The sequence below is a fragment of the Micropterus salmoides genome, unplaced genomic scaffold (genome assembly GCF_014851395.1).
Source record: "Micropterus salmoides isolate LMB-PRFRI ecotype aquatic unplaced genomic scaffold, ASM1485139v1 Ms_hic_scaffold_1, whole genome shotgun sequence".
Classification (NCBI taxonomy): Eukaryota; Metazoa; Chordata; class Actinopteri; order Centrarchiformes; family Centrarchidae; genus Micropterus; species Micropterus salmoides.
Window position 1 is genome coordinate 47,384,030 of NW_024040040.1, and position 15,122 is coordinate 47,399,151.

Consider the following 15,122-nt stretch of genomic DNA (forward strand, 5'->3'; position numbering starts at 1 on the left):
AAGATAGATGATAATGATATTTAACCACTATTCTCACTCCTTTACTGTAAAAGCAGGTGTAGTCAGTAATAAATAGAACAGTTTGGGGTTTTAGATAGATAGACCATCCTTGATTTATTGCAATATTTTCCTGAAGATACCAGTTTCTGGGAATCATAATAATGAAACAACAAAACAGTATAATCCCCCCCCAAAAAGTAGTACAATTGAATTTAAATCCCACTGGAAATTGTTACATTTATACATTAATAATTTAATAGAAAGTATCAGTAAAAATCAGTGCTGCTGAAGAGTTGGTGTTTTGACAGTGTGGAAAAGAAGTGTCTTTACAGTTGGTCATCACAGAGTTATAAGTGTTTGGTTTTTTGCCAAGCGGATTCTTTGAATTGATGTAAATTGTCAAAAAAAAGTCCTGCTTAACCAGCTTAAAAATACTAAATGTAAAGAATATGCAGTAGAATATTATTATTATTATTATTATTATTGCAATACAACTTACTTACTTCTAAAAGTCCAAGTAAAGTGGAGTCTTATCTGCTGCAGAAACAACTCAATATCTTTTTATCTCAACAGTACTTTTCTCTTTGTACAAATTACATTTTGGATTTAGTGACAAAACCATCTCAACTGACATGGTAAGATAAAGATATTTTAGTGTTTAACCTATTAGAGTGCTGACTGAAAGAATCGATGGATGCCTGCATCTTGGTGGTCAGACATTGGCTTCACAGAAAGCTGTTGCTGTTTCCGAACATGTCGGCGTTAGATTGTAGTTTGCTAGTCGTCAGTGGCAGTGGGCAAGTCTGTGTCCATGGAGATTATCTGCCTTCCTCTCCGCCTGGCCGGGGATCCTGGAGGAAAGAGACAGATAGAGCCACTATGAGGGATTTTCACAGTCTGCTATCAGCCGTCTCAGAGCTGCTGACCCCTGAGAGACAGCAGAAAAGCCAGGACGACAAGGAGAAGTCCAGGTCACTGTCTTCACTGTGAAGAAATCTAAGATCTGGTTGATCCATCACCTGCCTTCTCTCTGTACTTATCTCTCTCTTGACCTTTTCCATTTCTGTCTCTCTTTCTGTGTCTTCATCTCCCTCACCGTCTGACACATTTTTATGTTTATTTCCACCTCAAAGACTTTTAGTCACACAAACACCTCTCAGAGGCAGCGCAGGTCAAGTTAAACATCAGTGGATGGAGCCAAAGATCTACAGTTTTGCTGGTTAAGTGATGTTACACTGAAGCCCAGTGAAAAATACAAGAGGCTGGGAGAGAAGCTAATAACATGAAGCCTAGGACTGTCACTGGTAGCATAAAAATGATGCTAAATGATGTGCTAGTTAGCTTATTTGAAGTGGTTTTAGACAGCAGCTAAGATCTTCTCATGTCCTTGTGATCTAAACATTTCATAAATAACCCATTTCTATCTTTTTGTTTTATTTTTAAATTGTCTTCAGGTTTTTCAGCCATAGTGGGTTCAAAATCAGATTTTTAGCACAAACCTTAGCTTATATATATATATATCATTGTAGTTACTGTACAAGAAATCAATTTACTTTTCATTTTATACTGACGAAGTGACATTATTTGGCCAAAAGTAAGTAGACACCCATGTTCACATACTGCACTTTTGGTCTGTTGCTCGTTTTAATGGTTTGGACCAGATCTTTTTTTTTCAAAAGAAAGAAATGCTACAACACACAATGTATTTCAGTAAAGAGTGCACAAAGCAAGTTCTATAGAGAAATGGTTGTGACTGGCCTGCACAGAGCCCTGACCTCAACCACATCCACCTTTAGGACGAAATGTGATTGTGAGTGAGGTCTTTTTAAATGCTTAAAATCAGAAAAGTGGATACTGTATATAGTGTTGTCATCATCAATCATAGGCAGTATGCTGCTGTCGTTTGATACTTTCTCAGTGTAAATACTCTGAACCTACTCAGAAATATTACGTAGTGCTATTTGTCCTGCTCAGAGAAATGGGTTTTTAATTAAAACTTGAACCAGCTCCTCTCTTTCTCTTATTTATCTCCTACACAGCACACCCACATGGTTTGGGCAGGGCTACAGTGTTTGGATATTGTGGTTTCTGTGTCCCACTGAAAAAGTCACAGCACAGACTGCCCCTCCATGCTCACACACATTTTCTAGAACACACACACTTTTATAAAGTATAAATATAGAGCCTGACTCAACCCCTCCTGCCCACACACACACACAGAGGCATCAACAACACACACGCTGCTTGACCCAAACACTGCTCAGCCCACACTGTCCCCCTGTGGTGAGCTCAGACCACTGCAAGTAATTATTATGGAGACGAGTCTCACTGATAAGATCCAGGATCTGCATCTCAGCATTTATTATTCTACTACAAAGACACAATGTCTACTAGTTTAGTGTGTTGGTCGGTTAGGATGTAAAATATTAACTGCTAAAATATTCACTTTCCTCTCATAAAATGTCAAAAAGCTGTTTTAGATTTACTTAACATGCAGAGGTAAAAACATTTATGCTTTGCACCAGGATCCCATATATTTTTAGAACATATAATATTATTATTGTGGTATCTAGCAGACAGATAGTTTTGGTTTAATTTGTCCATATATTTATGTAATTACATTTTGTGCTATTGGCGACCTGTCCAGGGTATACCCCGCCTTTCACCCAATGGCAGCTGGGTTTGGCTCCAGCCCCCCGCGACCCTGTACACAGTATAAGCTGTTGAGAATGGATGGATGGATGGACATTTTGTGCTTTTATTGCGAGCATGTGATGGGACATTTTGGCCACACAATAAGATTCGCAAGTACAAGAATGATAGTTTGCAGAGAGATTATTCTCTTGTAAAGAATTTAAAAAATCTAGCTTGTGCTTATCCAAATGTGCCCAATAACCTCTCCCATTCAGTTTTACTCATTTGTGTCAGAAAATGGATTTTTGTTGGCTCAAACTACATTATTCCTTGGTGATGACAACTTCTCTACCAAATATAATTTATGTGCTTGTTCAGAACTTTGCATTGTGCCGCAAAATGGAGGTTGTTTTGACACTCAGGCTACATACAGCGTACCCTGAGATGGATTGTTTGGGGCTGAAAAAACTGCATGTTCTTCGACTAAAATAAGAATAACTGAATATATATTTTGTCTTACTGTTAAAGCAACATTATGTAAGAATGCCAGTTCAGTGTCTGTCTTGGAGCCTTTTATTTCCCAAAGCCCTCGTCAACATCCGGGAGTTGCTTGGTCCCTCTCTTTTTCTCATCTTAGCTTCCTCCTCAGTCTCTTTGCCTCTGCCATTAGCTAACATTATATGCTGTTGAGCCCGGTTATGATGATCGCTCACCCAGCACGACACTGGTGCCACTCTTCACCAGCAGCAGCACAATGTAGCTTGAAACTTGGCTAGCCAACAACGCTAGACATCCATCAATCAAATAATTTTGAATCTGTTATTCTAAAATTAAACTAATACACAGTGTTTCTTTAACATTCTTCTGAAAGACTCTAGAATTGAAAAGCAAACAGATAAGGCAGTAAACACACTGGTCTTTGTAGTAAAGATGCAACGTTATCTACAATTCAAACTGAATGTTATTGATTATGCATTAATAGTAGAAGAATTAACGTTAAATAACTAGGTTCTTTTGTTTGTTGGTTTGTGTTTTGTTTTGTTTTTCTTTTAGATTGAAGACCTCCAACTTCACTGAGTCCCCCGCTCCTCTGAACCTACACCTCTGGTGACATGATATAACAGAATGACTAGCTAGTGGTTTGTTATGGTTACTTTACAGCAAGTAGACCCGGCCAGCTAGGGGTTTTCCAGTTTGCATTACCTGCATTATGTCTGAGTCGTTTCCTCCTACAATCCTGTGACACGCCAGTTAGGTGGATTTTAAATTTTAAATTGTCAGTGTCAGGTGAATGTATTGGTCTATGTGTCTATTTACCCTCTGTTGATTTTCCTGGTTTCTGTCATTTTACAAACCAAACAGTTGATGGATTGATTAAGGAAACTATCAGAAGATTCATCTAGTGCAGCAACTAACCCTTACCCTGGCTCCAGATTAATCCATATAATACATATACATATAAAAATAATCATTAGTTACAGCCTTAATTAAAATGGTTAAAAAAATTTAAAAAATAAAAAAGTTAAATCCTTCTTACATACTAATGCATCAATAATAATGACATAATGATATAATGTATAATAGTATAACACTCACAAGGGCCTTTTATGCATTGTGTACTTTTAGTTTTTAAACTTTAAGTATAATTTTGTGAAGAAACATACATACTTTTACTAAACATTTTGAATTCCAGGACTTGCTTATAATGGAGTATTTTAGTCCCTCTACTTCTGTGGAGGATAAAATGTTTAGGTTTTTGACCCGACTTCAAACTTACATATTGAAAAATCATATTTTTTCCCCCTATTTTTTATTCAAATTTGGGTGACTCTCTTAAACAGACTTAACATTGTTTGATCACTTCCACTCCTAATTTCATGAGCATTACATTTAACAGTTTGTTCATATGAGCTCTAACCGGGAGTTAGACTTCTCTGGGGTATAACTGACCCCAAACATAAGTAAAGTTGCTATGTGGGACAACATATTGTACATTTCTCTGCCCGTGAATGAGTTTTTGGCAAACCAAATTGATATAAAATGAGAAAATATCTCCTTATTTAATGTGATAACAATGCTTTCTGGTCAGTATTTTGTCACTTTAATCAAAATTGACCCTGTTTGTAGCCAAGGGAAGAGTTACCACTTTTCACATATTAGGTTTTAATTGAGATCAGAAGAAAAGAAAAAAATATTTAAAGAAATTAAACTGTTGTAGGACCACCTACATGTTAGTCCTTTGTGACCCATCGTAGTTCGCTCTTGACGTTCTGCAGCTCTGATAGGTTAACAGTAGGCCCAGGCAGTTTCACCGCACCCGGCAACGCCTTCTTCTCCTCTGGCGTCTGGGGTGCGGCGCAGGGCTGGTCTGGTGACTGAGCCTGAGAAAAAAAAAATACAAACTCAAGTGAGTGTTCTAGGTGACTGCAGCGTTGATTTATTTATATATTATTATTATTATTATTATTGCGTGAGATGAAGGGAAAGCAAATTACAATATGTACAAAATATGAACTAAGTGAAATTTATGCACACAAAACTAATACTGTTCACCTCAAACCTGCTGGTAAATATTTGATTTTACTTTCTTGTCTGTGTGTGTATGTGTGTGTGTGTGCGTGCGTCTCCTGTGTTGTTTTACCTCTTCTGTGTCTACTGTCTCCTCTCTCCTTTTGACAGGATGTCCCCCCCCTGGACGCAGAGCTCCCATCGGGATGTTCAAATTAGCCTGACGGACAGCAAGAACAGCAAATGAAATACTTTCAACTTTTAAACAAATAAAGTTCCCTGTCTCTGTGTCTCTGCATGTGTGTGTTTGTGTCTCTCTGTGTGTTTTCCTGTTTCCACAAAACCCCTTGTTTTGATTATGATCACTACTTCCTGGTTGTCATCATGCCCTTAAAAGAGAATTGAGTTTTTATGAAAATTGGGACACATATACACACGTACACACAGAGCTCAGAGATCTGCCTGCTAACTTGATGTTCTACTGCTGCCTGCCCTGACGTCCTGTCACTTGGATTTATGTGTTTAGCATTGCACTGTACTGTAATGTATTGTATATATGCTTATATTGTACAGCTGTACAGAGAGGGAGTGTGGTGTGTGTCAGAGGATGCTGGTTTTATTTATTTTTCCAGAGATAATGGTTTACAAATTGGACTGAAAGTTCTGGAAGAAACTGCCTCATTCACAGCATGTTTGCTCAGATTGGTATCACTGTAATGTTGCTTTGGCTGGGATTGTTTACTGTCGTATGCTTAGCGTGCCGTTAGCAATCATCATCTGACATTTCCACTGTGCGCAACCAAAGGTTAAAGGAATATTTTCACCCGAAATGAAAAAGTCAATCGGAGTTTGACATTTTGCTTTCTTGTCGAAAGTTAGATGAGAAGACTGATAATATACCACTCTCCTATCTGTCCCTTAAGTGAAGCTAATGCCAGGATATGATTCGTTTAGCTTAGCATAAATACTTCTAACAGGTGAAAGTGGCTAGCCTGGCTCTGCCCAGTTTTAAAGCTCACTAATTATCATGTTAACTTGTTTGTTTGATCTGGACACAACATTTTTAAAACTTTGGACAAAAACAAGCTAGCTGTTTCCGTTTGCTTACAGTCTTTATGCTAAGCTAAGCTAATTGTCTCCTGGCTGAAGACAATACCGACGTGATTGTTATTGATCCTATCAGTTAACTCTCAGCAAGAAAGTGAGTAGGTGTACTTCCTTGAACTCTGTTTAAACTTTATTTACAGTAAAAGCCAAATGCTGAAATAGACCCCTGTATTGTAATTCCATCTCAGCCTCTTTACATTAATAAAGAGCTATCTATGCCTGTGTGTGTTTTTGCTCTTTAAAGGGGCGCACAAGAGATTTCTTTAGTCTCTAGTACTCTGGTACTTACTTTTGGTCAATGTTAATCAAATGTTATTTGTTAATTCAGTTTAAATACGGAGTTTAGATGTTGAAAAAAACAAATATTTATGCAGACTTGATGTTCACTGGGATGGATAAAACTATTTAGCAACCAGCAATAATCTGACATACATTCCTGGCTGGAACAGTAGAAAATCTACATTAAGATGTCATTGAAGTATATGTGTATTTGTACTCTCCAAACAGCCCATGCAGCACACTCCAATTGTTTTGTATCCAAACATATGCACTGAGGGCCTAAATATGTACCGTCATCTTTGTTCTCTCCACTAATAATGCACTCTCCCGATTAAACTCTGCTTCCATTCTTTACGGTGCATAATTATGCAGCCAGACCAATGCTAGTAAATAATGGACTTCTGGACACTTACTGGAATCATTTGTGCACAAAATGATTCAGTTGTGCTGTGCAAGCTGTTTGGAGAAATTGAATGAACATTTTATGCTTTTTGGAGCGATAAAAATATAGTATATTATTATGGGAGGAGGATGAGCTGGAAGTACAGAGAGTAACTGGCAGTATGTCGATCAATCCTACAAACTTTACGGGAGCTTTAAATGGCATGAGTTTGACAAAGCAATGATGATTTATTCTGAAGGTGAGCTAATCCTTTAAAGCTCGTCTACTGAGTAAACCTGCTGAAATGTCTAGATATGTATGGGGGGGCGTGAGGAGTGTCCTTGAGCAAGCTGATCATTTCCCTTTATAGATTTCAAATTCAGACCGACTTTGATTGTACTTTGTGGCCGATATGTGAGATACCTTTTAACATAAATTTCATTAGTGGGGTACATTTGTCGACTCTAACAGCCATTATGGCAGCGACCCAGCACTGTTTGGTGGTAGTTTTCTATTTTATAATTATTGGGTATAAAACACAGGGTGCCTGGTGTAAAAGAGGGATCTATAGGAGCCCACAAACCTCTGTGATCAGCAGAGAAATACGTTTTTTTTTGCACAGGCCATTTGTTGGTGTTGGTGCAAAGTTTTTGCAAATTTACATTATTCCAAAACTATTTTCAAAAGCATAACCATTAAATTGATTTCCCACCTTCCAGATAGCCCATTTTTTCCATTAATTTCTTTACGATAAGAAAAGCAAATTGCAGACATTTGATTTTTGTTTTGTTTTTTCAGTTAAAGTTACACGAATCGCTGTATGATAATGCAGCTGTGAACAGGTACGATTCTGTAAAACGTGGATTTAATAACACTCCTCCGTCCAATATTTGAGAATGTGCTACCTGTTGACACAAAATCAAACCCACAATACAAACATGTCGTAAAGATTGCCACTGTAAACGGGATCATGTAAATTTTTATATTGTTTGCATTGGAAATACTCAGCACCCCTAAAATCTTGTATTTTGCCGCTCCATTAAGCACAATTAGGGGAGTTTACATTACCTACATTTTCTGAAACAGTCATTATTGATTTTAATTTCTGTAGTGATTAAATGGAAGTCAATAACTGTCTAGAAAATAAGAATTTAATTTAACAAAGACATGGTATGCTTTTGAAAAGGCTCAACGATAAAATAGATTTAAAACAACCTTATACTAGCCAGCGGACACGTTTTTGTTGGGGTTTTTTGTTGTTTTTTTGAAATGTTGATTATTTATAATGTAAAGCTGTGCTGCTGTTGATGTCTGTGATAAACGTAAACTGATGATGGAGTGAAGAAATGAAGAACCTCATGTTTGTACTGTACTGGTGTTTAAAAATCCTCTGTCCAGATGCCTATCCCATGGTTAGACATGACAATGAGCACAATGACAAGAGAGAGATGATGGAAGAAACCCTCTCTGACATGCACGCACAAAGCCATTACTACAGAAACACACACACACACACACACGCTGATACAGACAACACTTCATCCTTTGCCTCGCTACAACTGCACTAACAAAGCCTTGATACTGTATATGCACCGTCTGAACTCTGTATTTGCCTTTACCAATAAATACTTAAATGTGAAAAAAAAAGACTGTCATTTGAGTATTCATTTTTAACAGGATGAAGAGTTATTATGCCACTGGGTTGAAGCTGTCAGGGTATAAACCCCTGGCAGCCACAGAACCTAGTCATGATGTAGTACAAGTAGTCTGTAGTACAATAAAGTTACAGTTCCATGCAGGACACAAACCCACACATTATTGTTCACACAGATGAATATCTTTTACCTGAAGGGCCTTAACGTTGGTCGAAGGCTTGGACATAATCTCCCTGGTAAGTCCACTGACCTGGAGGAAGCAGATCACAGACATTCAGCTGTGTGTAATTGTGTGTGTGCACGTTGGGGGCATTGGGACTCTGTTTCTGTGGTTTTCAAGGCACGGGATAGCATTTCAGTTGCTTAGCGACCCTTACAGAGAGAAGCAGGTAGAGGAACTGTTCTCTGAATCATTCATGAGACGGAGGCCGAGAGACTGCGGGGACTGTCAAAGTAAAAGTGCAACAGTGCCTCAACTACCTTTGTGTAGAGATGTAAGAAATGTTAGCAGTTAAATGGGTGTACTGATCACGCTGTGATCTCAATAAACCACATAAACTCTCTCATTCTGGAAAAATGGATATTACGTATTGTGAAAGTTTACAGTTACTATGTAGTGATGTTAATTGCAGTAACTATACTATAGAATTTATATTGTTATTAAAGAATGACTAATTATTCTGTATTTTTCTTTCCGTCAACAAATCCCATGAAAGGACAATGTGTCCATCTTCCCTGCATGTGGCAACTAGCCTGAAGCTTATTCGTTCCTGTTTGAAACTGGTCACAAATATAAAGTTTAATTTTATTTTAAAAAGGATCCGAAATCAAACAGGAGAAAACAACCAATCCATGTCAATTCCCGGCAGTTCCTGACACTTTTTAGTGCTGGCCTGAAAGTCCTGAACTTCCACGTCAATTTAACATGCCATTAACTGCCGGATACTTGATTAATAATATTGTATCAATAAAATGTTCGCTAACAACGTATTTAATTTGTTTTCTGCCAGATACACGATCTTGCAGCACAATCTGCTTATAGTTACTACAGCTTTATTAAACCTTTTAATGGTTATGTTCAGACACTCACAGCACTTGGTTAAGGTTATAGATCATAGTATTGGTTTAATACCAAATAAAGTCAGTCATTGCACATACACAATGTTTGTCAAAATGTAATTGGGCAAAAATGAGTACTATTTAGCATAATTTTTTGGAGACAAGTCCAAAATCCCTCCTGGACACTTTTCAACAACAATTCATGGAGCTACTGTTAGGTTACTAAGCTAGTTACAGATGATAATATGCCATTTGTGATTTCAGCTCCCAACCAGAAATGAGAAACCTTATTTTGTCCACTTTCAAATATTAATATTAATTTAGATAATACTAAGAATTTCAAGTGGTAAATCTGCTATTGTGTTAAGTAGCCTACAGTAGGTTCCTGCTGAGGATCCCTTCTTATCCTCATTGTACCTGTTATTTTCTATTTCCTCCCTCCATCTTGCTGTCTCACAGATCAACACTGACCCAAGTGGTTCCTAATCGTAGTTTCCATGGCCTATTTATCTTATCTACGAGTGGCTCAGAGCAGAGCAGAGGACCAAAGAAACAGAGTGAGTACCAGACCCTCCAACTGCTGCTGCCTTCGATGGCAAAACTTAGATACAGTTTCCAGGGTGCTGTTTGTGCAACAACGTACAATAAAAGCTTTGCTGTCCTTGACATGAGAGCAAAAGCCTGGACAGTCCACAACCGCAGACACACACACATGCTTAGACAACGTGATGATATTTATATTCACCATGAGTATCAGCTGTGCCCTGACGCCACACTGCAAAGCCTGACAAGCCCTCTTACTTTCACACATACTGTATGTGTGAAATGTGTATGTATCTCTCTCTCTCTCACACACACACACCCTCATAACCACAGGTACAATTATTCCTTGTACTTTAAATTATTCAAATCTTCAAACCCTTTAAACTTGAGAGCAAACACCTAACCACCTAACAAAAGGGCTCTTATGTGTGTGTCTGTAGAAGTGCGAGTCAGTGTGTTTGCATGCACCAGTGTGTGATGTTATATCTGTACTTCTTGAATATCAAGAGAGCTAAAAAGGCTCAGTAGCTTGAAAAAAATAACACAAAAAATTTACTTTGTGCTTTGTTATTATAAAATAAGACTGGAAATATTTAGTTTTTACAGAAGCCATGCTAGCATCAGATACCTGCTAAACTAATAACACTTCCAGCTTAAAGGCCAATTCATACCACGTGCTGTCATGAGCAATTTGACTTTATACGTTGATGTCTGTCAATTACAGCATCAAAACGGTAGCAGGCAGTGGGGTTTCTATGTTCTACTGTTTTGAGTTTCTCATTCATTATTGGTGTAGGCTACTACAAACAATGGCGTCTGAAACTGAGTGGATCATTTCGGAGCTGGAGTCGATTGATGTTGCACACCAGTTACTTTAAGTGAAACAAGAGAAGGCGTCGGAGAAGATGCACAACCCTTGAGCCGGTTGAGGCCGAAGAAGAAGAAGCTGTTCTTGCGTTGCTCCAAAGTGTAATTACATTTTTGGGTAGATGTGCGTCAGGCAGCAGCTTATCGTACACAGATGTAGGCTATAAATGGGCTTTTAGCTGTACTTTTTGATTTTAGAGCTTATTAGCAAACGTTAGAACACAAACAGGCTAAACTAAAATAGTTAACTAAACTATAATCCGCTATTAACACTGTCATTGTAAGCATGTTAGCATCCTAAAGTTAGCATCATACTGGCTAAGTGTAGCTTTACAGAGCTGCTTGTAGTTAGTCTTGTTTTCAACAAACAAACAAAAGAGCAAAACAAACAATGAATTGGTCCCTACTAGCAAGTAAGCCTTTTTATTATTCCTTTGTGCCATAAACCTCTATTGTAGTTCAAAAACACACAAATGAGCCACCCTTTGCACTGTAAAACACAAAATGATAGATTTGTGACCTATTTTAAAAGGAACTAACTAACTTCAATATATTCTTTCATGCCAAGATGTTTGATGAAAAGATTGATACCACTCTCATATCTGTAAAGTAAATATGAAGCTACAGACAGCAGGTGATTAGCTTAGTTTAGCATAAAGACAGGAAGCAGGTTGGAACAGCTAGCATAGCTCTTTCTAAAGGTCACAAAATGTGACTAATCAACACCTCTAAGCCATAAGCATATTAATTAACACATTATATCCCCTTTGTTGGTTCTGTACAAATACTGGAGTGTAAAAACAAGTTGTGGTTTTTCAGAGTTTATGTGCTGGACTGAGTCTTGGCTGGGAAGCCAAGCATTGCCCGTGTTAGCTAATCATCACCTGGCTCTGGCTTCATATTTAGCATACAGATCTCACAGTGGTGCCATTCTTCTCATTTAACTCTCAACAAGAAAGTGAATAAGCATCTTTTCCAAAATGTTACACTATTCCTTTAAAGATTTACACTTCAGTATGAACCAACGAGCATGAGTGCCACAGACAGGAAAGGAAATGTGAAAGTACAGAGAGATGGACTAATTTGTGGTTGGTATTGAACTTGTGAATAGATTTGTTGACATTAATCTTTAAACATACAATATTGCCATTTTTGCCCTTTAGGAATAAAGGTTCCCAAACAGAACCAAATAATTTCCTCATTGCTAAACACTGAGCATTCCTGCAGGTTAAACTTGACTGCTCACTTTAAAAACTAATGAATATTAAAGTAATGGCCTACTAATACTAACACACAAACAAATCAGATGAAACTTACCTGAAATTCTTGATTTAATAAACCCTTAGACTTCTCTTCTTATTTCACTTACACTTTCTGTCGATCTTTCACGCACTTGTTTCCTCCTAATCTCCATCTTTTTCTTTTTCTTTCTCCTTTCTTCTTCTCTCCACACTCTCTCTCTATCTCTCTCTCTCTCGCCTCATAAGTGGTAGAAGGATTCCTCTCATATCTGGGATTTGTTCTCACTATAAATAGAAGAGTGATCCACAGAAGGGACCTGCTTTCTGTCCACACACACACACACACACTCTTAGGCACACATGGACGCACACAGCGACGGACCAAAACACTGCCAAACAGCAGCACCGAGCACTTGTTAATTTCAACATCTTTTAAAGTTTCTTTAAACAAGAATTACAGTAAAATGTTCCGATGACTAAAATAATTTCACTACGAGACTAAACTTCATTTAAAAAATGTAACATTTAAGCACAAAACCCTCAAACACAAAGCTATTTGCTTATATGAACCTCACAAATGTTAATAATGGCAAGTGCTGTAATTTTAGCATGCATCTTCCTCAAACCCTGACACTTGAGTCCTCAAAACACTCCTCTTTATCTTAGTAACTAAAATGGCACTGCCCTATTTCTGCTCTGGCACTCACTCATACACACAGAGAAGTGGTTATGCTGGAATATCTACATTTATGCTGTGATGCTCATACACAGGCACAGAGAGGAACTATGATCTCATAGACTTAAAGGTGTGAGTGTGTGTGTGTGTGTGTGTGTGTGTGTGTCAGTGTGTGTGTGTTCTCTTACCTCCTGGCGTGCGTGGCTGCTTTGCCCGGCCTGTGCTCTCTCTGAGGTCCTCTTCGGCTACCTGACCTGCTTCCGCTCGTCCTGATTGGCTCGGAGACACACAAAACTCCTCCCTGAGTGGAATCCGACCCATCATGAGAGAAGTAGACTGAGTTTTCAGCCTGTGTGTGTGTGTGTGTGTATCTGTCTGTCTATAGATGTGTTTTCTCATATGTTTCTACACATTGTAAGTATTTTTGAGTGTGCTTGTTTGCACCTACCTTTCTCTCGGGAATTTACGCAGTTTTTCCACCACTCAAGTTGTCCACCTTCATCGCATCAATCCCCCAGGGATCCTCTTCAGGCTCACCTGTGAAATTAATCTACTGTGTGCCCAGGTAGTAAAATGAAGAGACACAAACTGTAGGCTTGTTTTATATTTCAGAATATGCAAATACTAACAACCCACACACACACACACACACACACACACAGGGACAGCCCTATTACAGATAAACCTTCATCACTGAATGTGTTTATTATATTTAACAACATGCTATTGCTGAATACCTCGTTATTGCTTCTAAGTGGCTTAAGTTTTGCAGTAAACTGGGCAAAACTTCACTAAAAAAAAATCACAAAATATGAAGGTAGGAACTGCATTGCAGTTACTATAGTCTGCTCTGCAGGTAGTATCAGTGGGTGTTATAAAATAGGTGATTTTTTTTAAAATACTTCTTTCCAATAGGCGATGCACAGATATGTATGGTGTTCTGGCATCTTTTGGCCTATAGGCAAACAGCAAACCTAGAGGAGGATCTGGGCAAAATATAATGAAGCTCCCATGTGTGTGACACAATGGGTGAAATTACCCTTACTCATGAACCTTCCCTAAAAAAAACCCCATCAAAACACACAACAACAAAACAATGCCCTCAACTCTCTTTTTTTTTTATAGTGTATGGTCCAACCCTTCTACTTACAAAAACAGCTGTGAATGAACAGCTTTGCAAATGGCGAAAATTATCCATAAGAGTAATAAGTTTACAATACATAAATACTGAAACTGCAACAAAAGCAATGGTAACTCAGAAATAAACAAGAAGCCAAACAAAATTATAGTAGTAGTATTGAAGCCCACACTACTGTAGATCACGCCTCTCCTCAGTTCCAACTTTCACCCCTCACCGACCAGAGGTGGACCTCCGAGACAGAGAGAGATTAATAACAGAACCAAACTTAATAATCCAGTTTAACTAAAAAACAAGTTAAGTATGTGCTAACTATTATACGCTAGATTATGTATCTGTGATACATCTGTGATGTAATATTATTTAACAGAGAGCCTTAAGGAAAAACAGTCTTGCTATTTATACAATATGTGTGCTCCACTTGTTTAGCTGGTGTGTCTCAGCTCAGTCTTAGGTCTAAGACTTCAGTTCAGGCAGCTCAGGTCAGGGTGAGATGTAAATTTGGGGCTGGAATTTGGATAAAAAATTTAAATTAGGTAATAAAAAAGGAGGCATGCAGTGAGGCATGGCTAAATTAACAAATGCAGTCAACTGCATGATGAATCTTCCTTCTGATGTAGGATTGTTTTCATCAGATAATTGTTATCACTATCTGACAGTGTGTCCTTCTTGTGTGCTGGCAGCTGTTTAGTGTGACGTTTGAGGCCACATGTACATGGGGGCATCTGTCAGTTCAAGCTGCCCATGTTGTCGCACTGACTGACAATGAGTAAACAAACAAGGTTTTGGTTTCTTGTCTACACTTAGCATACATGATTTACATGAGGAACACAATTATTAGTGTACAGAATTAACACTTAACCTCACATTTCTTTAACAAGAATTGGCTGGTAACAGAAAATCCGCCCCAAGAAAGTGACTTCCAAAAGTCCTCACATTACTGAAATAACGCATACTGACAAGCTGGAGGCTCTATGTGACACTGAATTGTGTCAGTATTGATGTGAAGTGTGTCCCCACACAAGGCTTTACC

General features: G+C 38.2%; 2 protein-coding genes across 4 annotated transcripts in view; one reads left to right on the forward strand and one right to left on the reverse strand.

Moving 5' to 3' along the window:
* cnksr2a (connector enhancer of kinase suppressor of Ras 2a) overlaps positions 1-5,438 on the forward strand; it is a 70,187-nt gene extending 64,749 nt beyond the window's left edge. Inside the window, exons 24-25 of one of the 2 annotated variants that reach the window (XM_038731813.1) lie at positions 3,688-3,741; positions 5,314-5,438. In XM_038731813.1, the coding sequence (XP_038587741.1) occupies positions 3,688-3,711 (24 nt within the window). In that variant the 3' untranslated portion in view covers positions 3,712-3,741; positions 5,314-5,438. The remainder of the gene's footprint in view (positions 1-3,687; positions 3,742-5,313) is intronic. The other variant, XM_038731806.1, reaches the window with a different exon arrangement.
* smpx (small muscle protein X-linked) lies at positions 82-13,491 on the reverse strand. 2 transcript variants are annotated; one of them, XM_038731849.1, is made up of 6 exons: positions 13,400-13,491; positions 13,140-13,252; positions 8,756-8,815; positions 5,276-5,362; positions 4,863-5,015; positions 82-851 (listed from the first exon to the last, which is right to left on the reverse strand). In XM_038731849.1, the coding sequence occupies exons 3-5, from the start codon at positions 8,789-8,791 to the stop codon at positions 4,866-4,868; spliced, it is 273 nt and encodes a 90-aa protein (XP_038587777.1). In that variant the 5' UTR covers positions 8,792-8,815; positions 13,140-13,252; positions 13,400-13,491; the 3' UTR covers positions 82-851; positions 4,863-4,865. The 2 variants fall into 2 exon arrangements, with proteins under 2 accessions (XP_038587777.1, XP_038587786.1); XM_038731858.1 differs by lacking the exons at positions 13,140-13,252; positions 13,400-13,491 and adding an exon at positions 12,352-12,515.
* Positions 13,492-15,122: the final 1,631 nt, after the last annotated feature.

What these genes read in the sequence shown, in the direction of transcription:
- smpx (XM_038731849.1), bottom strand. Translation starts at nt 8,791, where the DNA reads ATGTCCAAGCCTTCGACCAACGTTAAGGCCCTTCAG. An exon ending in CCAACGTTAAGGCCCTTCAG is followed by an intron (nt 5,363 to 8,755) that starts GTAAAAGATATT and finishes GCTGTCCGTCAG; the next exon opens with GCTAATTTGAACATCCCGAT. An exon ending in AGACAGTAGACACAGAAGAG is followed by an intron (nt 5,016 to 5,275) that starts GTAAAACAACAC and finishes TTTTTTTCTCAG; the next exon opens with GCTCAGTCACCAGACCAGCC.